This window comes from Dendropsophus ebraccatus, chromosome 10, assembly GCF_027789765.1.
Source record: "Dendropsophus ebraccatus isolate aDenEbr1 chromosome 10, aDenEbr1.pat, whole genome shotgun sequence".
NCBI lineage: Eukaryota > Metazoa > Chordata > Amphibia > Anura > Hylidae > Dendropsophus > Dendropsophus ebraccatus.
In genome coordinates this window covers 96,475,915-96,503,242 of record NC_091463.1, presented here as the reverse complement: position 1 = coordinate 96,503,242, position 27,328 = coordinate 96,475,915, and the positions used below count along the sequence as shown (strand labels likewise).

At 49.6% G+C, this 27,328-nt stretch overlaps 2 protein-coding genes across 7 annotated transcripts; one reads left to right on the top strand and one right to left on the bottom strand.

Moving 5' to 3' along the window:
* Positions 1–2,050: 2,050 nt before the first annotated feature.
* On the bottom strand, positions 2,051–5,932 carry FKRP (fukutin related protein). Of its 2 annotated transcripts, none has more exons than XM_069942991.1 (2): positions 5,559–5,932; positions 2,051–4,406 (listed from the first exon to the last, which is right to left on the bottom strand). In XM_069942991.1, exon 2 carries the CDS (start codon positions 4,376–4,378, stop codon positions 2,927–2,929), a length of 1,452 nt encoding a protein of 483 aa, XP_069799092.1. In that variant the 5' UTR covers positions 4,379–4,406; positions 5,559–5,932; the 3' UTR covers positions 2,051–2,926. The 2 variants fall into 2 exon arrangements, with proteins under 2 accessions (XP_069799092.1, XP_069799093.1); XM_069942992.1 differs by having other exon boundaries at positions 5,569–5,932.
* Positions 5,933–6,390: 458 nt separating this feature from the next.
* Positions 6,391–24,844, top strand: LOC138765872 (guanine nucleotide-binding protein G(I)/G(S)/G(O) subunit gamma-8-like). Of its 5 annotated transcripts, XM_069942987.1 has the most exons (6): positions 6,391–6,581; positions 9,491–9,569; positions 12,614–12,727; positions 18,550–18,729; positions 22,113–22,197; positions 24,646–24,735. In XM_069942987.1, exons 1-5 carry the CDS (start codon positions 6,444–6,446, stop codon positions 22,166–22,168), a joined length of 567 nt encoding a protein of 188 aa, XP_069799088.1. In that variant the 5' UTR covers positions 6,391–6,443; the 3' UTR covers positions 22,169–22,197; positions 24,646–24,735. The 5 variants fall into 5 exon arrangements, with proteins under 5 accessions (XP_069799088.1, XP_069799089.1, XP_069799087.1 ...); XM_069942988.1 differs by lacking the exon at positions 18,550–18,729; XM_069942986.1 differs by lacking the exons at positions 18,550–18,729; positions 22,113–22,197; positions 24,646–24,735 and adding an exon at positions 12,817–14,400.
* Positions 24,845–27,328: the final 2,484 nt, after the last annotated feature.

Sequence of the window (27,328 nt, the reverse complement as noted above, 5' to 3'; positions counted from 1 at the left end):
CCTTATGCTATCAGAATTCTATGATTTATCTGCATTGCCCAATGTATGTTTAATGTCATCTTTTATGTTCTCCCTGATATTTTTCTTGCACAATATTTGTTCAATTGTATTGACCGGTTATGCTGATTGCTAAGATATGGTTTCTTGGTTACCTATCCCCCCAATAGGTTTACAGATATATGTCAGTCATCTGTTGGTTATAGTACCTTTGTTGTACGACTTAGGTTTAGCTCCTCTGAACTTTATCTGTAATTGATTGTGTCAGATTTGTGCTGTTATGTTGAACACTGCAAAGGTAGGCATATTGCCTACCTTATATTCTTGTACCTTATTTGTCGCTCTTCAATAAAACCCTTTAATAACAAAAAAAATGATGCTAAGCTCCACCAACACTTCCTGATTTATGTCCTGATCCGTTACTAAAGACAGATTTAGCCTAACAATGGATGGTTGACAGTCAACTGCAGGAACAGGAGACACCTAGTGGTCTGTTTTTCTTGGCTAAGGCAAGGATCACACTGTGTTTATGCAGCACATGACAGCAATTAGCATGCCCCCTTATACTATAGCATACTCCAGCTAGCCCCAAACATTTCAATGGCAATCATTCAGGCTGCCGGACAATAATTGAGCCATGTAATAATTATTAAATGATCCATGGTGTCCTTGATCAGTGCTCGCTTTGGTAAGTAGTCTGCCTGATGTTCTGGCACATTATAGCCAACTCCTATACTCCTAAAGCCCATGGTACACAACACACAGAACACAGCAGTGAGATTTCTGTGCATTGTGGCGACGACGATACAATTACCTGTCAGAAATGTGTCCACGTCCCAACTACTCCCTGAACAGCAGGAAGGACACTACTATGTCGACCTATGTGTTTTATTTCATCACAGTCCTTGCGATCGTTGCCCAATCTCAGTGGATAGAAGCATTATTTACATTCAGAGGCTGAACACCCATCCTGACCTTTCACAGCTGAGGGTTTGTTTCTCTCTTCGTTGTGACAAAGAGGAAATTATGACATATTGGGGGGGGGGGGGGGTGTTTGAGGATTTTCCCATTAACGGGATGCAGATCCGTCCTTGTGGGCACAGCTGACCCTTCATATCTATATATACATTCCCTGCGGAGGTGACCTATACCAGTAAACCAACACATATATCTGCAGGAGGCATGCCGGGTGTGGCACCTCACGCCTCAATTTACAAAACCAGCTCAAACCCGTCTATGCTTTACTTAGAAAAGCTCAAGGTCAGTGATGCCTATTATCACAGACAGACACTGCTACCCCCTAGTGGTTACACTCATCCACACTATATACATAGTACTGTATGCATATTATCCTTACTGCATATCTATCATCTCACACATATCACCCATATGATAAACTCATCATACTAAACTGCTCATAGAAATTAAGGAATCACCTAACCAACACACAAGATGTTTTATCAGTTCAAGCTAAAAAATCTTTACTTATATAAATTGTCTAACTCATTGAACAATTGATCCAAATCACAGAAAAATATTGATATGTTTGTTTACAGTCCTGGCATCTCACCATGTAGTATAAATGCCCCCATGTGGCGGTATGCACCACTAATGTGTGGGCACGCTACCAATGAGACAGTAGAAGGTACACACTCAGGTCCGGGGAATGTAAGGACCAGTCATTGAAGTCATCCAGGAGCTGTTCACATGCTCTGGCCACGAGGCCGGACATTATCCTGTACCACCAAGCGCCCAGGGTTTGGCAGTCCTCTGAGAAATTTGTCTTGTTAGCTAACAGCAGTGTTCACCGTGACATCTCCAGACTGTGCTCCCATCTGTGTAGAGAACCGGACGCCAATGGCCGTCATACGAGTCCTGGTGTTCTCTGGAGAATGCCAGTCAAGTTGCACGTCGAGCCCAGGTTCCACTAGAGCAGGGATGGGGAACCTTCTGGCCCTTCAGCTGTTGCCAAACTACAATTCCCATCGTACCTGGACAGCCAAAGCGAAGCTTTGGCTGTCCAGGCACGTTGGGAATTGTAGTTTGGCAACAGCTGAAGGGCCAGAAGATTCCCCATCCCTGCTCTAGCGGATATCGGCCCTCATGGAGTCTGTTTTTAGATCCTTTCTCTATATGTACCAGTTTGTTAATTACTATATTGAAGGTTTTTTTCCCTTAATTTTATGAATATATGCCCGTATCATTTGCGATTTGGAATCCAGTCCTCACTTGACGATTTTGATGATTTCCATAGCTACACCATCATTTTGTGAATTACACAGTTTATTTCAGTAAAGAATTCGGGGGGACATTTATCAAGGGCTTTGCGCCTATATTTTAGATGAACAATCTAATTTTTCAACCATTTTTGGTTTCGCCCCAAGTTCTATTTATGAACCAGCATTCGACAGGGGAATATTTTTTAGATGCGACTATTTTTTAATCTGCCTGTATTGAGTATTAAGAAATGGAGTATTCACCCCAAAATTTGCATAATCCGAGATTTGCGCCCAATTTATCATTCACAACTTTTTATACAGTTGCAAAAACTGGTGCAGGCCTCCGTCTGACCAGAACCTTTTTACTTATTTACTCTGACCGTGCGACTTTTCTATAAATCACACACAATATAATGGAACAGAATAAACACCGACCCACATTAGAATAGTCGGACACATTAGACTCCTCAGTACATGCCCCCCTTTGAATTTAAATAGTTTGAGATCCAATACTGCAATGAATCCTCTAGAACAGATTTTCACTTTTCACCGGCCTTCCCCCTCCTAGAAGACCACTTTTCCAGTGTAATGTTTCACCTTAAGTCACAAACATCGACCCATCAATATTTCCTGAGTTTCTTCAGTCCTGTATGTGCACATAGATCTAGTGGTGGCCCCTATAGTGTCCTCCTCATTCCTTCTCTCTGATCTCATCGCCTCGCCATCTTCAGCACAGCGGGGTTTGGATACTGAGGAACCTCTATGGCTTTTTCCCCAAACTTCATCTTCAGCAGCTCCACATGGTGATTTGGGGCCTGAACTAAAGCTCCAGCAAAAGGCAGAGTCTGAAGGGGCTGGAGGAAGCTTTCCGGAAACTCGATGTCCTGCGGGTGACCAGTCCAAGAGTCCCGGGTCATCAGCCCATCTCGGGGGTAAAAGGGCCACAGATCCACATGGAGGTGGTTACTCTGACTGTACTGAACCCTGAAGAAGTCGCCCTCTACGGCTCGTTCCCACACAAAGCCCTCTTCATCGATGAGGGACCCCCCCTGAGCCCCTCGCAGCTCAGGACACAGGGTGACGTCTTCCAGGTAGATGCCCAGATCCACATCATAGTCCCAGGGGATGATGTCTCCGTGCCGGGCGGCTCCCAGCAGACTCCCGCCCTCTAGCCAGTACCGCACGTTGTTTGCCTCCAGGACCTTAATGACATGAAGGGCAGTGAGTCTCAGGGCACGGAGGCAGCACGGAGGGGTCCACCGCCCCTCGTGGAGATATTCTGGGGTCTCGCCAACCACTGTCCCAAAGCAGCGTGGGGTCTCCTTGGTGCAGCCAAACCAGCGATCGCCTCCTTCAGGCCCACGCACCAGCCTCACGTTCAGCACCCGCATAGTGGCCGCTTCCTCCGCTCGCTCTGCCTGTTCTGCCTTCCAGCGGCCGTGGTCTGTGGCCGGGAAAGGAGTGCGAGGAAACATGACATCATCCATCACCTTCACTTGCCACCCCCGCAGAGCTGCCTGAATAAATATGGCTGCCTGCAGGGGGCGTGAGAGTGGAAAGGGCAAGTCAAACAAGTCTCTGGACCGCATGAGAACGACTGCAGCCCCAGACACTGCACCACAAAGCTGCCCGGCTCCTGCCACTCTGTACTGTGCTGTCCACTCCCGCTGAGACACGTTCAGGTGTAGACAGCGCAGGGCAGCGCCAGCTCCGGCCGCCACCAGCCTGACACCAGGGGGGGCATCCCGCAGTCCTCGTGCCATTCGCTCCAGAAGATCAGGAGGATCCAGAGCGCAGCCATCTGGGACCAGAGCCACCAGGCGCGTGTGAATGTGGGTCTCCAGCTGTGACGCTGTGGCAGGCTTCTCCGGAGATGGCTGAAGCCTCAGCAGGGTGATGCCAGGCACAGGCGGGTATGGAGCAGTCTCAGACGCCACAAGGATCTGCAGAGAGGGACGGGCACGCAGAAAGGAGTGGTGCAACTCTGCCAGGCCATGCTCAAAGGAGCGGAACTCCCGCACAAGGATGGTGACACCGGCAGACAGGGAGGATGGGGGGCGGCCAGCCGGGCGGACATGAAGATGCCAGGTGTAGTACAGCAGCAGGACGTTACACAGCAGAGTCACGGCCACCAGGGCATGGCAGAGCGGGCAGCGCATCATGAGCCCATCACACACAGCAGGGCCGGGCCTGGGGGGGGAGAAGACAAGACTATGAATACAGGACGATACCGGGGGTCTCTGCTGTTATTAGCATAAGCTCCTGTCTGACAGTCTGGTTCCTATGGATACAGGGACCTGTGGTTATATGAGAAGCATGGGCCCCCTACCTGACCCTCATGTACAGCTATAGAGGAGCATGGGGCCCCTACCTGTCCCTCATACACAGCTAAGGAGCATGGGGTCCCTACCTGACCCTCATACACAGCTATAGAGGAGCATGGGGCCCCTACCTGACCCTCATACACAGCTATAGAGCATGGGGCCCCTACCTGACCCTCATACACAGCTATAGAGGAGCATGGGGCCCCTACCTGACCCTCATACACAGCTATAGAGCATGGGGCCCCTACCTGACCCTCATACACAGCTATAGAGCATGGGGCCCCTACCTGCCCCTCATACACAGCTATAGAGGAGCATGGGGCCCCTACCTGCCCCTCATACACAGCTATAGAGGAGCATGGGGCCCCTACCTGCCCCTCATACACAGCTATAGAGGAGCATGGGGCCCCTACCTGCCCCTCATACACAGCTATAGAGGAGCATGGGGGCCCTACCTGCCCCTCATACACAGCTATAGAGGAGCATGGGGCCCCTACCTGACCCTCATACACAGCTATAGAGGAGCATGGGGCCCCTACCTGACCCTCATACACAGCTATAGAGCATGGGGCCCCTACCTGACCCTCATACACAGCTATAGAGCATGGGGCCCCTACCTGACCCTCATACACAGCTATAGAACATGGGGCCCCTACCTGACCCTCATACACAGCTATAGAGCATGGGGGCCCTACCTGACCCTCATACACAGCTAAGGAGGAGCATGGGGCCCCTACCTGACCCTTATACACAGCTATAGAGCATGGGGTCCCTACCTGCCCCTCATACACAGCTATAGAGCATGGGGCCCCTACCTGCCCCTCATACACAGCTATAGAGGAGCATGGGGCCCCTACCTGACCCTCATACACAGCTATAGAGGAGCATGGGGCCCCTACCTGACCCTCATACACAGCTATAGAGGAGCATGGAGCCCCTACCTGACCCTCATACACAGCTATAGAGGCGCTGCCCCCCCCCCGTACCCACACACATACGGGGCTTCTGCTATTCTTACCCTTAATTACCGTAATCCCTGGTGCAGACGGGCGCGGGGGCTGAGGGGAGGTTCCCGGGTCTCCCGGTACCGGCACTGACCCCGGGGGAGTCGCTCATTCCCTCAGCATCCTCAGCTGGTTACAATGTAGCGCATCTCATCATTTACATCAGCTGTAACCCACGTGTCTGACTCTTCCCGCCCACCTGACGTCACTTCGTCTAAACTTTATTGTTCTCCTTGGCACAGACATAGATAACGTCGGCTCATCCAGCATCTGACCACGCCCCGCCGCGACCAGTCCCGCCCACTTCTCAAAAGACCTCGTCCGTGAGCCCGAGCTGGCTCCTCCTTCGATCCCGCCTATTAGGAATATTAAGCAGCTCTTCTCTGTGTCTCGGTCTTCTTTTGACGTGGCAGCGTATTGAGGGCGTGGCTTACTGATGGAATGCATATACCTGCAGCCTAGGCAACTGTACAGCTATTGGCTGTCGGGAAACAGGATTCTATCCAGTGATTGGCTGATACAATGGGCGGGCGGATTTTACTGGCACAGAATAATGTCAGTCATGCGATATTAGGCAGGCTATGTACTGGAAGCGCGAGGCGGTATCTATCAGGTGCTGGGCGTGGCTGTGACAATCATGAATATGCAAATAAGTCGCCCTGTAATTGGTTAGGACGCACAGATGAAGAAGGCAGTGAGGGGAGTGTGGGCGGGGTTAATTTTCTTTTGATCCTGTCTGTCCTCAGGGGAGGCGGGATTTGTCACAATCCTCTCACTGTAATTGGGTAAGGCGCAGAGCGTCAAAGGAATAGCTGCTTGTGATTGGTCCCTTCGGCGCTCCGGCCCGCTGAGCTCTAGCTGCGGCTGCTCAGTCAGATCGCAGCCGGCTCGGGGGTGACATGCTGGGCTCAGGCAGCTCAGTGGACCGGGGGCGGCTCCGGCAGTTGTTGCGGGGGAGTGTGGCCGGTCTGTGCGAGCTGAAATTACTGCGGGAGCGGCAGGAGGTGCGAGTGCGGCGGGCGCTGCGGGGCGGAGAGGTAAGAGGGCGGCGATGGCGACAATGGTCCCCGAGATGATGTGTGTGTCCCCGGGCTGTGTCCATGTGTCATACCCTGTCCATGTGATCACAACACCCATCGTATCTGTATATACTGTATACCCTATATCCCCCCTGTATATACTGTATACCACATATCCCCCCTGTATATACTGTATACCACATATCCCCCTGTATATACTGTATACCACATATCCCCCCTGTATATACTGTATACCACATATCCCCCCTGTATATACTGTATACCACATATCCCCCCTGTATATACTGTATACCCTGTATCCCACCTGTATATACTGTATACCCTGTATCCCACCTGTATATACTGTATACCCTGTATCCCACCTGTATATACTGTATACCCCATATCCCCTCTGTATAGACTGTATACCCCATATCCCCTCTGTATAGACTGTATACCCTATATCCCCTCTGTATAGACTGTATACCCTATATCCCCTCTGCATAGACTGTATACCCCATATCCCCCCTGTATAGACTGTATACCCCATATCCCCCCTGTATAGACTGTATACCACATATGCCCCCTGTATATACTGTATACCACATATCCCCCTGTATATACTGTATACCCCATATCCACCTGTATATACTGTATACCCTATATCCCCCCTGTATATACTGTATACCCTGTATCCCCCCCTGTATAGACTGTATACCCCATATCCCCTCTGTATAGACTGTATACCCCATATCCCCTCTGTATAGACTGTATACCACATATCCCCCCTGTATATACTGTATACCCTGTATCCCCCCTGTATATACTGTATACCCCGTATCCCACCTGTATAGACTGTATACCCCGTATCCCCCCTGTATAGACTGTATACCCCGTATCCCCCCTGTATAGACTGTATACCACATATCCCCCCTGTATAGACTGTATACCCCATATCCTCCCTGTATAGACTGTATACCCCATATCCCCCCTGTATAGACTGTATACCCCATATCCCCCCTGTATAGACTGTATACCCCATATCCCCCCTGTATAGACTGTATACCCCATATCCCCTCTGTATAGACTGTATACCCCATATCCCCTCTGTATAGACTGTATACCCCATATCCCCTCTGTATAGACTGTATACCCTATATCCCCTCTGTATAGACTGTATACCCTATATCCCCTCTGCATAGACTGTATACCCCATATCCCCCCTGTATAGACTGTATACCCCATATCCCCCCTGTATAGACTGTATACCCCATATCCCCCCTGTATAGACTGTATACAAAATATCCCCCCTGTATAGACTGTATACAAAATATCCCCCCTGTATAGACTGTATACAAAATATCCCCCCTGTATAGACTGTATACAAAATATCTCCCCCTGTATAGACTGTATACAAAATATCTCCCCCTGTATAGACTGTATACAAAATATCCCCCCCTGTATAGACTGTATACAAAGTATCCCCCCCTGTATAGACTGTATACAAAATATCCCCTGTAAATACTGTATACCCCGTATCCTCCCTGTATATAACAGCCATCATATCTTTATATACAATATACCCTGTATCCTCCTTATATTTACTGTATACCGCATATCCTCCCTGTATATACTGTATATCCCATATCCTCCCTCTATGTAGCACTCATGATATCTGTATACCCCGTATCCTCCCTGTATGTAACACCCATCATCCCTGAATATCCCATATCCTTCCTGTATATAACACCCATCATATCTGTATATCCCATATCTTCACTGTATATTATACCCATAATATCTGTATATCCTCCCAGTATATAACACCCATCATATCTGTATATACTCTATACCCCATATCTTCACTGTATATTATACCCATAATATCTGTATGTCCTATATCCTCCATGTATATAACAACCATCATCCCGTTATATAGTGTATATCCCATATCCTCCCTGTATATATGGTATATCCCATATGCTTACTGTATATAACACCCATCATCCCTGAATTTCCCACAGCCTCTCTGTATAACACACATCATATCTGTATATACTGTATATCCCATACACTTCCTGTATACAACACCCATCATATCTGTATATACTGCATACCCCATATCCTCCCTGTATACAACACCTATCATATCTGTATATACTGTATATGCCATATCCTCCCTGTACGTAACGCCTATCATCCCTGTATGTAACACCCATCATTATTATGTATCCCATATCCTCCCTGTATATAACACCCATCATCCATGTATATACTGTATACCCCACAACATCCCTGTATATCCCATATCCTCCCTGTATATACTGTATAGCTCATATCCACCCTGTATAAAATACCCATCATCATTATTATATATCCCATATCCTCCTGTATATAACACCCATCATCCTTGTATATACTGTATAGCTTATATCCTCCCTGTATATAACACTCATCATTATTATATATCTCATATCCACCCTGTATATAGCACCCATCATTATTATATATCTCATATCCTCCTGTATATAACACTCATCATTATTATATATCTCATATCAACCCTGTATATAGCACCCATCATTATTATATATCTCATATCCACCCTGTATATAGCACCCATCATTATTATATATCTCATATCCACCCTGTATATAGCACCCATCATTATTATATATCTTATATCCTCCTGTATATAACACTCATTATTATTATATATCTCATATCCACCCTGTATATAGCACCCATCATTATTATATATCTTATATCCTCCTGTATATAGCACCCATTATTAAATATCTCATATCCACCCTGTATATAGCACCCATCATTATTAAATATCTCATATCCACCCTGTATATAGCACCCATCATTATTAAATATCTCATATCCACCCTGTATATAACATGTTTCTTTTCCTTGCTCAGGACCTGGACCGGCAGCTCTGGGAGCTGGAGAGACAACTTGGAGAATTGCGGTTGAGAGCAGAGCACGACCAGGAGAACGGTGAGCCAACCATGTAACGTAATATGGGGCTGAATGTATACGGGCTGGCGGGGCCTGGGATCGCTGTGTATACGGGGGTTCTGGAGCCGCTGTGCATAGGGGCCAATGGGGGCCTGCGATTGCTGTGTATACAGGGTGCCTGGGTTCACAATGTATACAGGCCAGCGGGGGCTGCTGTGTATATGGGCCGGTGGGGGCCTCAGGCTGCTGTGTATATGGGCTGGTGGGGGCCTGGGGCTGCTGTGTATATGGGCTGGTGGGGGCCTGGGGCTGCTGTGTATATGGGCTGGTGGGGGCCTGGGGCTGCTGTGTATATGGGCCGGTGGGGGCCTGGGGCTGCTGTGTATATGGGCTGGTGGGGGCCTGGGGCTGCTGTGTATATGGGCTGGTGGGGGCCTGGGGCTGCTGTGTATATGGGCCGGTGGAGGCCTGGGGCTGCTGTGTATATGGGCTGGTGGGGGCCTGGGGCTGCTGTGTATATGGGCTGGTGGGGGCCTGGGGCTGCTGTGTATATGGGCCGGTGGGTGCCTGGGGCTGCTGTGTATATGGGCTGGTGGGGGCTGCTGTGTATATGGGCCAGTGGGGGCCTGGGGCTGCTGTGTATATGGGCCGGTGGGAGCCTGGGGCTGCTGTGTATATGGGCCGGTGGGAGCCTGGGGCTGCTGTGTATATGGGCCGGTGGGAGCCTGGGGCTGCTGTGTATATGGGCCGGTGGGGGCCTGGGGCTGCTGTGTATATGGGCCGGTGGGGGCCTGGGGCTGCTGTGTATATGGGCCGGTGGGGGCCTGGGGCTGCTGTGTATATGGGCCGGTGGGGGCCTGGGGCTGCTGTGTATATGGGCCGGTGGGGGCCTGGGGCTGCTGTGTATATGGGCCGGTGGGGGCCTGGGGCTGCTGTGTATATGGGCCGGTGGGGGCCTGGGGCTGCTGTGTATATGGGCCGGTGGGGGCTGCTGTGTATATGGGCCGGTGGGGGCTGCTGTGTATATGGGCCGGTGGGGGCCTCGGGCTGCTGTGTGTGGGGGCCTGGGGCTACTGTGCTTCAAAATTATATTATTGAGATCTCTGAGCCAGTCATTACCAACAACTCCTACCTCCCTGGTCCTGTCATTGCTGCCACCTCCAGCCTCCCTGGCCCGGCTTGTCTCCTCCTCCTTTGACCTTCCTGGCTCTGTCATTTCCACCTGCTCTTCTGACCTCCCAAACTCCAGTACTGCCACCTCCTCCTCCCTCCATGGTTCTTTGAATTAAATCTCCTCCGCCTTCTCTATCCCTGTCGCTGCCACCTCCTCCGCCTTCTCCGGCCCTGTCGCTGCCACCTCCTCCACCTTCTCCGGCCCTGTCGCTGCCACCTCCTCCACCTTCTCCGGCCCTATCGCTGCCACCTCCTCCACCTTCTCCGGCCCTATCGCTGCCACCTCCTCCGCCTTCTCCGGCCCTGTCGCTGCCACCTCCTCCGCCTTCTCCGGCCCTGTCGCTGCCACCTCCTCCGCCTTCTCCGACCCTGTCGCTGCCACCTCCTCCGCCTTCTCCGGCCCTGTCGCTGCCACCTCCTCCGCCTTCTCCGGCCCTGTCGCTGCCACCTCCTCCGCCTTCTCCGGCCCTGTCGCTGCCACCTCCTCCGCCTTCTCCGGCCCTGTCGCTGCCACCTCCTCCGCCTTCTCCGGCCCTGTCGCTGCCACCTCCTCCGCCTTCTCCGGCCCTGTCGCTGCCACCTCCTCCGCCTTCTCCGGCCCTGTCGCTGCCACCTCCTCCGCCTTCTCCGGCCCTGTCGCTGCCACCACCTCCGCCTTCTCCGACCCTGTCGCTGCCACCTCCTCCGCCTTCTCCGGCCCTGTCGCTGCCACCTCCTCCGCCTTCTCCGACCCTGCCACCACCTCCGCCTTCTCCGACCCTGTTGCTGCCACCTCCCCTGCCCTCCCCTGTCGCTGCCACCTCCCCCGCCCTCCCCGACCCAGTAACCTGTGGCCACTGCTGAGATGGGGCAGGAGAGGCCCTGTTGCCGCTGTGCTCCATAGAGGGCGCCGCAGCTCCTCCTCTTAGGAATGGATGCGGGATTGTATGAGATGATTGACAGGTCGTGTTTATTCTTGCCCAGCGCACGTGTAGATCTGGATGTTTTCCATCTCCTGCCTAGTAGACCGTGCCCGGCGCCCATCACTCCACTCTATCAGGGGGCAGGGATGAAAATTAACCATTTCAATTGATACTTGATAGGTGCTGGGAGAAGGCTTCCTTCCACATTCAACAGAGACCCCGAACCCACCCAGCTGCCAGGCTCCCGACACCCACCATCCCAGCAGCCCCCCACACCTGCCATTCCCCTTGAGCACCCTGCACCTGCCAAGCCCCATGCTCCCCCCCCCCCCAGCCCGTCTCATCCGCTTTCTCTGCTGCCATCAGGTGCAGGATGGCAGCCGCCGTCTGGTGAACCCCCTTTGGTTCTCAGACTGATGTCGGCTGCTGACAGGGATGTGTATTTATAGGACTGAGCGTTGTGTACGAAGCCCCCTGTGCCTCATGCCCACCCAGTACACACAGCTGCTTCCCACCCACACAGTGCAGTCCTGCAGACACAGGATAGTCTGGAACCCCTCACAGCCGGGGGTAGTAGTCACCAGCTGATGACAGGGCCTGAGCCGGCAGGGAGATGCCCTCCATGATGTGGTTGGGAGTGTTTATACTGTACAGTGCATTGGGGTGTAGATATTACTGGCTCTGATGGTGGGGTATACACTGGAGGGTGTATATAATCTTGGTACTGATGGTGGAGGTATACACTGGGGGTGGATATACTCTTGGTACTTATGGTGGGGGTATACACTGGGGGTATATATATTCTTGGCGCTGATGGTGGGTGTATAAACTGGGGGGTGGATATACTCTTTTTACTGCTGGCAGGGTTAGACACTGAGGTGTGTATGTCTATATCATGGGGTATATATTTTATACTTCGGGCGGAGATATTACCTACATGCTCCACCCCTTTCTTGACTCCTCCCACTTTCCCACTCATCATTTCTATATCTCTTTCTCTCTCTGCAGCGGAGTATGATGCAGACGGTCCTGAGTCATGTGACGTCTTCGTGGACCGTGCCCCCCGGGTGGGACAGGCCGAGGCTCGGATGCAGTACGCCAGTGAGCGCCCCAAGAGCGCAGGTGAGATCCGGCACGGCGCCCTTCCCTCACAGCTTCTGTGGCTTCTCCTCTTCTGTATGTAACTGCCCCCCTCTTCTTTCTGCCCTCAGGTGATCTGGTTGTGGGATCCCATCACCCTCGTTCCTCTTCTTCTCGTCTTCTGGTGCCCCGCTCCATGTCTGCCCCTTACCCTTCTCCCTCATCTCCCCCTCCTCCTCCTCCGCCGCCGCCTCCTGCTCGCCGGGCTGAGGGCTATATCCTTTCTCTCCTTCGCCGCCAGCTCCGAGCTCCTTACATGCGTTCTGTCTCCACCGAGCGTCCTCCTGCCCCAGCCCCGCCCCCGGTGTGTAGAATGGCCAGCACCTCCTACACCCCGACTCACCGTGGCCCCCGCAGAAAGCACCCCCCTCTCTTAAAGGGCCACAGTGTGGAGGGGTCGCCACCAAAACCCCCAAGGAAATGCCTTTCTGCAGAGGAGCCGCCAAGAAAAAGAGGTGGACGGAGGACACCAAGGTCACTCTCAGAAACTAGCCTGAGAGACCCCGCTCCACCGCCAGAGGAGACCGTGGACCTCCGGGTCCCCCCAGAAGTGTGGCAGGGCTCAAGGGGCCACCTAGATGGCTGGGTCAACCCCCGCAATTATAAGCAGAGCTGGGCTAATAACAGGGCTCACACCGAGGGCTGGGCAGATCCACAGGCCTTTGTTCAGGAGTGGGGAGACCCTCGAGCCCATGTCCAAGAAGGGAGCCGCTGTTATACCCTAGGAAGAGAGGGAAGGCCCCAAACGGCAAGGATCGGCCCCCCCTGCAGAAAGTGGAGGTCCACGGCTGAGATAAGTGCAGGGGTCCCAGAGGGAGAAGCCAGGGTGGACTCAGAAGGAGAGGAAGAGGAGGAGGAAGAAGGGGGCTTGGTATGGCCAATGCAGCTTCCTCCCCGGGATGCCGAAGGGCGCCCCCAAGTGTTTAAGGTAAAAGCTTCTCAGGCCCTTAAGAAAAAGATTATGAGGTTCCACACAGGGTCACTCAAGGTTATGACAACCGTGTGACCGACACCCCTAATCCACACAGGGCCCCCTCCAGCCATGTATAACCCCACTGCACTTATCCCATTAAAGAACACTACAGCCATCATCTGCACAGCCTGAAGTGGCTGATAACAGGGAGCAATAGATTGTCTTCACCTGTCCTGCAGTCAGCCCCTTCCCTGCCTGAAGTGACTGATACCAGCGAACAATAGATGAGACTGCGGGTGTAGTGTTCCTTTGTGGCTGCTGTCTTTGCTCCGACTCCCACGATGCATCATGGCAGTTTGCTTCTGTTCTTGATCAAGATTCTCGGAGGACCACAACTCCCATGATGCATGTATGTCTGTGAGGTCGCATGACTGTTTAACCCTTTCTCCGCCTGCCCTGCGGGATCTCTTGTGAAGATTCCTAGTGCAGACTTGACTACAACCTCAGCAGTATTATCCTCCCTGGCTATCCCTGTGGGCCTCTCCCCCCCCCTCTCGGTGATCTGTACAGTAATATGTGTATAATGACCAGGTCCCTGTGTACAGACGTGTATATAGGAGGCGCCGTTGATTTGGTATTGATTGTATATATGACCCTGAGCGTGTACAGGAGGCGCCGCTGACAGCTGTAAATATCCGCCGTCACTTTGTATGAGAACCTGTAAATAAAGTGTTTCTTGTCACATGCTTTGTTGCGTCATTACTTGCGTACAGCAGGGGGCGGTAAAGAGCAGGTCTCAATGGCCACCGCCGGTAGATGAATGCTTGTAGAGCACAGGTGTCAAACTCGCGGCTGTCCAGGCGTGATGAGAGTCGTAGTTTCACAACAGCCGCCATTGTAGAGGTTGTTTCCTACTGTCGAAATTCCATGAATGGCGCATTGTGATCTATAGCTCGTGTCGGTCTTCACTGTAGCTCTAGCATTATATTCATATAGCAGGGTTATAGGTCACTTCACAATTATTGGGAAGTTTGGGTCACAGTCGCGCACACAACTTGCTGTGAAGTCAATGCTGCCAGTCATGTGCGACCTGCGACCACAAAGCCTTGGAGGTTGTCGAAACGCGCCATATTGAGACTCATGTAGCTGTAGCCGCATACACGATGACTGGCGGATTGCTCCTTAACGTTGGCGTTGCCTCACAACATCCTTCTACACTACGGTACGGTAACAATTGTATCGTCTCCATTGTTGGGTGACGGTCGTCATCCCCGTTGCGGTTATCGGAGGGATGGCTTGTTGTCAGTCAGATGAGCGGTCGCCATGGCTGCCTCAGACGTCCCCCCGCTCTAGTTTGGGGGTGCGGTTGACGTTGCTCTCAGGTTCAGGCTCCATCACATCTGCCCCTCACACAAAGTGCCGTCTGTCTCATCCCCGCGTCGCCATGGAAACTGAACAAAAACCTCCAGTCCAAATATAACACAGAACGTGATTCATGTGGAGGGCGAGCAGCGCTGCCGCGTGTGAGAGGTGGGGGGTGGTAATCCGCAGGCTGGAGACGGCTGCGTCCTCAGGGACTATAATCTTCCTCACCTCACTCTATTATATTCATTATTACGCCTCCATATTGTATGTTAATATTCCTTCAGAGAAGATGGACGGGCGGCCATTGAGCCGTGTCACGAGGGACAAGCTGCCACCATTCAGTGTGGATCACCAGACGCACGACAACTTCCCTCTGTTGTGCAAATAATATTCACATCCCTCGGGTGAAAACGTTATAAATGGAAGCCATATTGCAGATGCGACCAGTCCTGGACATGACCACAGATTGTGTGAGGTGGAGTCAGGATCAGCTGTGACCGAAGTGTGGGTGGAACCCGCAATCCTGAACTCTGACCCCATCAGGAACAAATCTCCAAATATGATAGGCCCCTATCAGTATGGGGTCAGAGATGAACGGTTCCCCTGGGGGATGATGGGAAGTATGGTGTCTCTATGGTCGGGGTGCAGGGAATTGCAGGTCTGCCCTGTGGAGGGGTGACGTTATTGGGGGACTGGAGGAGGAGGCGTTGGGGAGAGGTAGAGATGTCATCTGGTGGAGGTTGTGATGTCATCAGGCTGAGTTCGAGGTGGTAATGGTATTGGGAAGGAGGGGACGACATCATCGTGGGGAGACCATAGCATGGGGGGGTGATGTTATTGGTGGAAAAAATGTTATTTGGGGTAAAAAAAAATAAAAATAAAATACATCTGTGAGTGCAGTGATATTATAGGAGCAGGATATTATTTGGCTTTATTAGGTGGGGGGGGGGGGGGATATTATGAGACATTATCGTAGACAGGAACAAAGTAATGTTGTCGGGAAGGAGGAGGAAAGGTAACATCCGGGAGAAGGAGGTGGTGTTATCATGACAGATAGGGACGTTATTTGGAATAAGGAGGTAATGTTTACAAGGGACAGATGGGGATGTTATCTGGGAGAAGGAGGTGGTGTTATCGGGGGCTGGTAGGGATGTTATGTGGAAGGAGAAGGTGCTGGTGTTACCAGAGACAGATAGGGACACGATCTGGGATGGGGAGGTGGTGTTATCATGGATAGGTAGGGATGTTATCCAGGAGGAGGAGGTGGTGTTATTGGGGGCAGGTAGGGATGTTATCCAGGAGGAGAAAGAGGAGGTGCTGATGTTGTTATCCAGGAGGAGGAGGTGGTGGTGTTATCGGGAACAGATAGGGACAATATCCACGAGGAGGTGGTGGTATTATCAGGGACAGGTAGGGTTGTTATCCAGGAGGAGGAAGAGGTGGTGATGTTGTTATCCGGGAGGAGGTGGTGTTATCATGGACAGATAGGGACGTTATCCAGGAGGAGGAGGTGGTGTTATCATGGACAGATAGGGACGTTATCCAGGAGGAGGAGGTGGTGTTATCATGGACAGATAGGGACGTTATCCAGGAGGAGGAGGAGGTGGTGTTATCATGGACAGATAGGGACGTTATCCAGGAGGAGGAGGAGGTGGTGTTATCATGGACAGATAGGGACGTTATCCAGGAGGAGGAGGAGGTGGTGTTATCATGGACAGATAGGGACGTTATCCAGGAGGAGGAGGAGGTGTTATCATGGACAGATAGGGACGTTATCCAGTAGGAGGAGGTGGTGTTATCATGGACAGATAAGGACGTTATCCAGGAGGAGGAGGAGGAGGTGGTGTTATCATGGACAGATAGGGACGTTATCCAAGAGGAGGAGGTGGTGTTATCATGGACAGATAGGGACGTTATCCAGGAGGAGGAGGTGGTGTTATCATGGACAGATAGGGACGTTATCCAGGAGGAGGAGGAGGTGTTATCATGGACAGATAGGGACGTTATCCAGTAGGAGGAGGTGGTGTTATCATGGACAGATAAGGACGTTATCCAGGAGGAGGAGGAGGTGGTGTTATCATGGACAGATAAGGACGTTATCCAGGAGGAGGAGGAGGAGGAGGTGGTGTTATCATGGACAGATAGGGACGTTATCCAGGAGGAGGAGGAGGTGGTGTTATCATGGACAGATAGGGACGTTATCCAGGAGGAGGAGGTGGTGTTATCATGGACAGATAGGGACGTTATCCAGGAGGAGGAGGTGGTGTTATCATGGACAGATAGGGACGTTATCCAGGAGGAGGAGGAGGTGGTGTTATCATGGACAGATAGGGACGTTATCCAGGAGGAGGAGGTGGTGTTATCATGGACAGATAGGGACGTTATCCAGGAGGAGGTGTTGTTATTAGGGGACAGATATGGCCCTATTACACCAACAGATATCTGACAGTTTTTTTTTTTAGCCAAATCCAGGAATGGATTATAACCAGAGAACAGGTAATAAAGGAAAGACTGAGATTTCTCCTCTCTTCAAATCCATTCCTGGCTTTGGCCGAAAAAAATCTGTCAGATAATCTGGTGTAATTGTTTTTTTTAATAAAGCCACCATGAAAAGACTCATTATTGTCATTATAGTTTATTGCCGATTTGGGTTGTGGAATTAGTTTGGAGGTTTATAGTATCACATACAGACCGCTAGGTGAGGGTAGATCATGCTGGATAACCTACTGCCTGGTGGGTCTGTCAGGGCGGGCGGCAGCAGAGTACAGGTAGGGGTGACCAGGGATGTGAAGCAGCATCTCCCTAATATCACTGCATCCTCCTTCTGTAACAGCAGGGGGCAGTATGATCACACACTAGTAATATTCTGACCATACATGTGTCATATAGAAGTATATGGTGAAATACAAATCTTATACATCATTCCAAACATTACATATCCCACAAAGAGTATAGTGATATTACTGGAGCCTTCCTACCCTGGGGAGAGCCCTTATAGTCTGTATAGCAGGGGTGGGGAACCTTCGGCCCTCCAGCTGCTGCAAAACTACAATTCCCATCATGCCTGGACAGCCAAAGCTGTCCAGTCATGATGGGAAGCTGCGCTTTGGCTGTCCAATCATGATGGGAATTGTAGTTTTGCAACAGCTGGAGGGCCGAAGGTTCCCCATCCCTGCTGTATAGTGACAGGAGGTCGTCTGACTGCGGCAATTCAATAACAATCTGCAAGGAAGAGGCTTACTGCCAGGAAGTGTTATCAGAGGGCGGCTATATCGGTACAGATTTTAGCCCATAGATGTCGATCGGTTGTATTTATAGGTCAAATTTTTCAAAAATCTGTATTTAAGCAATATCGTCCAAAAAAAAAAAAAAAAAAGTTCATCATTGAAAGAAAAATCTATAAAAACAAAAACAACTTGACTTATACGGAACCAAAAATTGAACGTATTGTAAAATAAAAACAATGTATATTATAAGATTGTGCATCTGAGGTGTTATATTAATATAATAAGCTGCTGCTGCCCAGGTGTGCACACCCCATCCCCCTCCTCCGAGTGGAACAATAAGGAGACATCTGTTCGCTCGTCGCCGCCCTCTCTCCGGGGACAGTCATTGTGGAGAAGGCGACCCGGCCATCTGCCAGAACCTGAAGAAGCAGCCGGGAGCCTGCACTGTCCTCCTGCCCCTCTACAGACGCAGGATACAGGTGGGTACACTGGGTGTGGGGGGCTTCATCTTCAGGGGTATTGTGGATGGGGGGTCTGGAGCAGGTGACTGGGATAACATGGTTGATGGCGGAAGATACAAGACTGGCCGAGAATCCTCAGCTGCTGAAATCCTAGTGATGCCGGGATGATTCCTGCAAAATCACAGCAAAACTGCTGCTAATGTACCGCAATACAGCGCCATTTGCCTGATATAGCGGCAGAACGTAATGTGTGAGCATAACCTCATATATAATCCATATAATTCACCATGATATATAGCGGCAGGATGCAACGTGTGTATACGGCCTAATATGTAATCCATATAATTCACCCTGATATATAGCGGCAGAAGGCTACGTGTGTATACGGCCTCATATATAATCCATATAATTCACCCATATATATATATAGCGTCAGAACGCAACGTGTGTATACGGCCTAATATGTAATCCATATAATTCACCCTGATATATAGCGGCAGAAGGCTACGTGTGTATACGGCCTCATATATAATCCTCATCATAAACCTGATATATAGCGTCAGAACGCAACGTGTGTATACGGCCTCATATATAATCCTCATCATAAACCTGATATATAGCGTCAGAACGCAATGTGTGTATACGGCCTCATGTATAATCCATATAATTCACCCTGATATATAGCGGCAGAAGGCTACGTGTGTATACGGCCTCATATATAATCCATATAATTCACCCATATATATATATAGCGTCAGAACGCAACGTGTGTATACGGCCTAATATGTAATCCATATAATTCACCCTGATATATAGCGGCAGAAGGCTACGTGTGTATACGGCCTCATATATAATCCTCATCATAAACCTGATATATAGCGTCAGAACGCAACGTGTGTGTATACGGCCTAATATGTAATCCATATAATTCACCCATATATATATATATATGTATAATCCATATAATTCACCCTGATATATAGCGGCTGAACGCAATGTGTAAACACAGCCTTATATATAGTCTTGGAAGCAATGCGTTGCAGAAGCCTATGATGTGGAGGATACATAGACTTAGTATATTCATATGGGACCCTATGCACTTGTGGGGGCTACAGTATACTGGGTCATTGTGTATAATGGGGCAGATAGCCTCCATACACTACAGTCTGCCCCCATTATAACATACACAAAGGGGGTGGGGGATGGGCTTGTGCCCTGCGGTGTAATTGCTGCTGTGATTACCTGTCAGCTCCCTGGGGTGATAGGCTGCCCGCTGGGACAGGACCCGCACCTGCTGCCATATCCAGTGCCTGCCAGTGCTACATGACTAAAAGTATGTGCCCCCTGTATGTAACCAGTGGTCATCAGCCCCGGCCATAGCTAACCTTGTAGCCTCCATAGTCTGGAGAACATTCAGAGGGCAGAGGTCAGTGACTGCGATCCTGGACGTCACCACATCCTGATCACTAGAGAATGACTATATCATGGGAGTCCAAGAGAAACCACAACCCAAGGGTTAAGAGATCACCATACATGACCGACAGGAGCGTTCCTCCAGAGCATCGTCAGCACCAGGACTGTTCATCCAGAGCATCAGCACCAGGACTGCTCATCCAGAGCATCAGCACCAGGACTGTTCATCCAGAGCATCGTCAGCACCAGGACTGTTCATCCAGAGCATCGTCAGCACCAGGACTGTTCATCCAGAGCATCAGCACCAGGACTGTTCATCCAGAGCATCGTCAGCACCAGGACTGTTCATCCAGAGCATCAGCACCAGGACTGTTCATCCAGAGCATCGTCAGCACCAGGACTGTTCATCCAGAGCATCGTCAGCACCAGGACTGTTCATCCAGAGCATCGTCAGCACCAGGACTGTTCATCCAGAGCATCGTCAGCACCAGGACTGTTCATCCAGAGCATCGTCAGCACCAGGACTGTTCATCCAGAGCATCGTCAGCACCAGGACTGTTCATCCAGAGCATCGTCAGCACCAGCACTGTTCATCCAGAGCATCGTCAGCACCAGGACTGTTCATCCAGAGCATCGTCAGCACCAGGACTGTTCATCCAGAGCATCGTCAGCACCAGGACTGTTCATCCAGAGCATCAGCACCAGGACTGTTCATCCAGAGCATCGTCAGCACCAGGACTGTTCATCCAGAGCATCAGCACCAGGACTGTTCATCCAGAGCATCGTCAGCACCAGGACTGTTCATCCAGAGCATCGTCAGCACCAGGACTGTTCATCCAGAGCATCGTCAGCACCAGGACTGTTCATCCAGAGCATCGTCAGCACCAGGACTGTTCATCCAGAGCATCGTCAGCACCAGGACTGTTCATCCAGAGCATCGTCAGCACCAGGACTGTTCATCCAGAGCATCGTCAGCACCAGCACTGTTCATCCAGAGCATCGTCAGCACCAGGACTGTTCATCCAGAGCATCGTCAGCACCAGGACTGTTCATCCAGAGCATCGTCAGCACCAGCACTGTTCATCCAGAGCATCGTCAGCACCAGGACTGTTCATCCAGAGCATCGTCAGCACCAGGACTGTTCATCCAGAGCATCGTCAGCACCAGGTCTGTTCATCCAGAGCATCAGCACCAGGACTGTTCATCCAGAGCATCGTCAGCACCAGGACTGTTCATCCAGAGCATCGTCAGCACCAGGACTGTTCATCCAGAGCATCGTCAGCACCAGGACTGTTCATCCAGAGCATCGTCAGCACCAGGACTGTTCATCCAGAGCATCGTCAGCACCAGGACTGTTCATCCAGAGCATCGTCAGCACCAGGACTGTTCATCCAGAGCATCGTCAGCACCAGCACTGTTCATCCAGAGCATCGTCAGCACCAGGACTGTTCATCCAGAGCATCGTCAGCACCAGGACTGTTCATCCAGAGCATCGTCAGCACCAGGACTGTTCATCCAGAGCATCAGCACCAGGACTGTTCATCCAGAGCATCGTCAGCACCAGGACTGTTCATCCAGAGCATCAGCACCAGGACTGTTCATCCAGAGCATCGTCAGCACCAGGACTGTTCATCCAGAGCATCGTCAGCACCAGGACTGTTCATCCAGAGCATCGTCAGCACCAGGACTGTTCATCCAGAGCATCGTCAGCACCAGGACTGTTCATCCAGAGCATCGTCAGCACCAGGACTGTTCATCCAGAGCATCAGCACCAGGACTGTTCATCCAGAGCATTGTCAGCACCAGGACTGTTCATCCAGAGCATCAGCACCAGGATCACTGATCTAGTCATACAGTCATACAGTAGTTTGGAGTATTCGTGGCCGTGCGCCAATAGGAGACGGATACCATCTTACTGGCCGTAGTTTGGGGGGTTCACATACTTCTTATTCTCTGTATACTATCATTATATTGTCGCTTCTTTACAGAATGTCAAACAATTTGGCCAAAATCGCTGAAGCTCGAAAAGACGTGGAGCAGCTAAAGATGGAGGTGAACATAGAGCGGATGAAGGTGAGGAGGGGTCCGCCCTGAACTCTTGTAAATAAGGGTCATGTGACCAAAGCTCCATGCATTCATTACAAACATAGCTCAGCAGTGGTGGCAGTAAGGGGCAATGTATAAGACCCGGGGAAAAACATTTAGAATCAACCGGTGTCAGAAAGTTATATAGATTTGTAATTTAATTCTATTTAAAATGTTCAAGTCTTCCAGTTCTTATCAGCTGCTGTATGTCCTGCAGGACATGGTGTATTCTCTCCAGTCTGACACAGTGCTCCCTGCTGCCACCTCTGTCCATGTCAGGAACTGTCCAGAGCAGCAGCAAATCCCCATAGAAAACCTCTCCTGCTCTGGACAGTTCCTGACATGGACAGAGGTGGCAGCAGAGAGCACTGAGTCAGACTGGAGAGAATACACCACTTCCTGCAGGACATACAGCAGCTGAAGTACTGGAAGACTGGAGATTTTCAAATACAAGTAAATTACAAATCTATATAACTTTCTGACACTAGCTGATTTTAAAGGATTTTTATGCAGGAGTACCCCTTTAATGGGGTTATCCAGGATTAGAAAAAACACATCTTCCTTGCAAAAACAGCGCCACCCCTGTCCTCAGGTTGTGTGTGGTGTTACAGTTCAGCTCTATTAACTTCAATGTAACTGAGCTGCAAAACCACAGGAGAAGCGCTGTTACTAGAAGAAAGCAGCCATGTTTTTCTAAGCCTGGACAACCCCTTTAATATCTCAATGTATGTAGAGATGGCAGGGTGAAAATGACCTAAAGAATTACAGAGATCTCTCTGCCACCTGACCACTTCATCCTATAGTAGCTGGGACACAGGTACCAGGACGCTGCACTAGGATTTCCTAATACTTTACCGAACTCATCTTGTCCTTTAAATGCTGCAAGTTGTCACTGCCAGAGGGAGCAAAGACTTCCTGAAGCATAATCAGAAAGGTAGTCACAGCCCTGCCCCCTGTATATCATGTGTAAAGAGAGGTAGTCACAGCCCCACCCCCTATATATCATGTGTATAGAGAGGTAGTCACAGCCCCGCCAAATGTATATCATGTGTATAGAGAGGTAGTCACAGCCCCGCCCAATGTATATCATGTGTATAGAGAGGTAGTCACAGCCCCGCCAAATGTATATCATGTGTATAGATAGGTAGTCACAGCCCCGCCAAATGTATATCATGTGTATAGAGAGGTAGTCACAGCCCCTCCCCCTGTATATTATGTGTATAGAGAGGTAGTCACAGCCCTGCCCCCTTTATATCATGTGTATAGAGAGGTAGTCACAGCCCCGCCCAATGTATATCATGTGTATAGAGAGGTAGTCTCAGCCCCGCCCAATGTATATCATGTGTATAGAGAGGTAGTCACAGCCCCGCCTCCTGTATATCCTGTGTATAGAGGTAGTCACAGCCCCGCCCCCTGTATATCATGTGTATAGAGAGGTAGTCACAGCCCCGCCCAATGTATATCATGTGTATAGATAGGTAGTCACAGCCCCGCCCCCTGTATATCATGTGTATAGAGAGGTAGTCACAGCCCCGTCCACTGTATATCATGTGTATAGAGAGGTAGTCACAGCCCAGCCCAATGTATATCATGTGTATAGAGAGGTAGTCACAGCCCCGCCCAATGTATATCATGTGTATAGAGAGGTAGTCACAGCCCCGCCCCTGTATATCATGTGTATAGAGAGGTAGTCACAGCCCTGCCCCCTGGCTATCATGTGTATAGAGAGGTAGTCACGGCCCCGCCCCCTGTATATCATGTGTATAGGTAGGTGATCACAGCCCCGCCCCCTGTATATCATGTGTATAGATAGGTAGTCACAGCCCCGCCCCCTGTATATCATGTGTATAGAGAGGTAGTCACAGCCCCGCCCACTGTATATCATGTGTATAGAGAGGTAGTCACAGCCCCGCACCCTGTATATCCTGTGTATAGAGAGGTAGTCACAGCCCCGCCCCCTGTATATCATGTGTATAGAGAGGAATTCACAGCCCCGCCCCCTGTATACCATGTGTATAGAGAGGTAGTCACAGCCCCGCCCCCTGTATATCATGTGTATAGAGAGGTAGTCACAGCCCCGCCCACTGTATACCATGTGTATAGAGAGGTAGTCACAGCCCCGCCCCCTGTATATCATGTGTATAGAGAGGTAGTCACAGCCCTGCCCCCTGTATATCATGTGTATAGAGAGGTAGTCACAGCCCCGCCTCCTGTATATCATGTGTATAGAGAGGTAGTCACGGTCCCGCCCCCTGTATATCCTGTGTATAGAGAGGTAGTCACAGCCCCGCCCCCTGTATATCATGTGTATAGAGGTAGTCACAGCCCAGTCCCCTGTATATCATGTGTATAGAGGTAGTCACAGCCCCGCCCCCGGTATGACATCACTGATGTACATTTGTAGTGTATCACCCTCCTGACGTTGCTGTCTCGCAGGTGTCGGTGGTGGTGTCGGACATCCTCTCGTTCTGTCAGTCTCACTCCCTCTCGGATCCGCTGGTCTCTCCGCTTCCGTCTGCTGAGAATCCTTTCCGTGATAAGCGGCTGGGCTGCGCTGTGCTGTGAGGATCAGCGCTCATTCTTCCATCTCTCCTCTCTGCTGTCTACAATCCTGAACTCATTAAAGCTGTAGTTGTCGCCCTCTTGTGGTCAGTGTCTGTTATTATTATTATATAACAAGTCTGTTCTGGAATCTCCCTGCAGCGCAAACATCTCCCTTCTGTATAATCACATGTAGAATATATATATATTTATAGAACGTCCATCATGTATATTAACAGGTAAGTCATACAGAGAAATACACCAGGTCATACCAGCTGTAGATATATATTTATATACAGTATATACCCAGGTCATACCAGCTGTACATATATAATTATATACAGGATATACCCAGGTTATAGCAGCTGTACATATATAATTATATACAGGATATACCCAAGTTATACCAGCTGTACATATATAATTATATACAGGATATACCCAGGTTATACCAGCTGTACATATATAATTATATACAATATACAATATACCCAGGTTATAGCAGCTGTACATATATAATTATATACAGGATATACCGAAGTTATAGCAGCTGTACATATATAATTATATACAATATATACCCAGGTTATACCAGCTGTACATATATAATTATATACAGGATATACCCAGGTTATACCAGCTGTACATATATAATTATATACAGGATATACCCAGGTTATACCAGCTGTACATATATAATTATATACAGGATATACCCAGGTAATACCAGCTGTACATATATAATTATATACAATATATACCCAGTTTATACCAGCTGTACATATATAATTATATACAGTATATACCCAGGTAATACCAGCTGTACATATATAATTATACACAATATATACCCAGTTTATACCAGCTGTACATATATAATTATATACAGTATATACCCAGGTTATACCAGCTGTACATATATAATTATATACAGGATATACCCAGGTTATACCAGCTGTACATATATAATTATATACAGGATATACCCAGGTTATACCAGCTGTACATATATAATTATATACAGGAGATACCCAGGTTATACCAGCTGTACATATATATTTATATACAGGAGATCCCGAGGTTATACCAGCTGTACATATATAATTATATACAGCATATACCCAGGTTATACCAGCTGTACATATATTATTATATACAGGAGATCCCCAGGTTATACCGACTGTACATATATAATTATATACAGGATATACCCAGGTTATACCAGCTGTACATATATAATTATATACAGGAGATACCCAGGTTATACCAGCTGTACATATATAATTATATACAGGAGATCCCGAGGTTATACCGGCTGTACATATATAATTATATACAGGATATACCCAGGTTATACCAGCTGTATAATTATATACAGGAGATCCCCAGGTTATACCAGCTGTACATATATAATTATATACAGGAAGTAGTCACCCAGAGGTGACTACTAGAGGTGACGGTCGCAGCTCACCTCCCGCACAGGTCACATATTTTGCATATAAACATGTAAAAAAAAAAATCTAAAATGCACAAAACTGGTAATGCAAATCCTTCTAAAGTGCTACATTACAGTACCACTAGGTGGCGACAATGTCCACATCATGTTATTCAGCCTGGAGAATGATACACAGACAAGTTGGGGTACAGGATAGTGACACGCTGACACTTGGGGTACAGGATAATGACACGCTGACACTTGGGGTACAGGGTAATGACACTGACACTTGGGGTACAGGATAGTGACACTTGGGGTACAGGATAATGACACTTGGGGTACAGGATAGTGACACTTGGGGTACAGGATAGTGACACTTGGGGTACAGGATAATGACATTTGGGGTGCAGGATAGTGACACTTGGGGTACAGGATAATGACACACTGACACTTGGGGTACAGGATAATGCCACTTGGGGTACAGGATAATGCCACTTGGGGTACAGGATAATGACACACTGACACTTGGGGTACAGGATAATGACACTTGGGGTACAGGATAATGACACTTGGGGTACAGGATAATGACACACTGACACTTGGGGTACAGGATAATGACACTTGGGGTACAGGATAGTGACACGAGGTACAGGATAGTGACATTTGGGGTAAAGGATAATGACACTTGGGGTACAGGATAATGACACTTGGGGTACAGGATAGTAACACTTGGGGTACAGGATAGTGACACTTGGGGTACAGGATAATGACACACTGACACTTGGGGTACAGGATAGTGACATTTGGGGTGCAGGATAGTGACACTTGGGGTACAGGATAGTGGCACGCTGACACTAGGGGTACAGGATAGTGACACTTGGGGTACAGGATAGTGACATTTGGGGTACAGGATGGTGGCACGCTGACACTTGGGGTACAGGATAGTGACACTTGGGGTACAGGATAGTGACACTAGGGGTACAGGATAGTGACATTTGGGGTGCAGGATAGTGACACTTGGGGTACAGGATAGTGCCACGCTGACACTTGGGGTACAGGATAGTGACACTTGGGGTACAGGATAGTGACACACTGACACTTGGGGTACAGGATAGTGACACTTGGGGTATAGGATAGTGACAC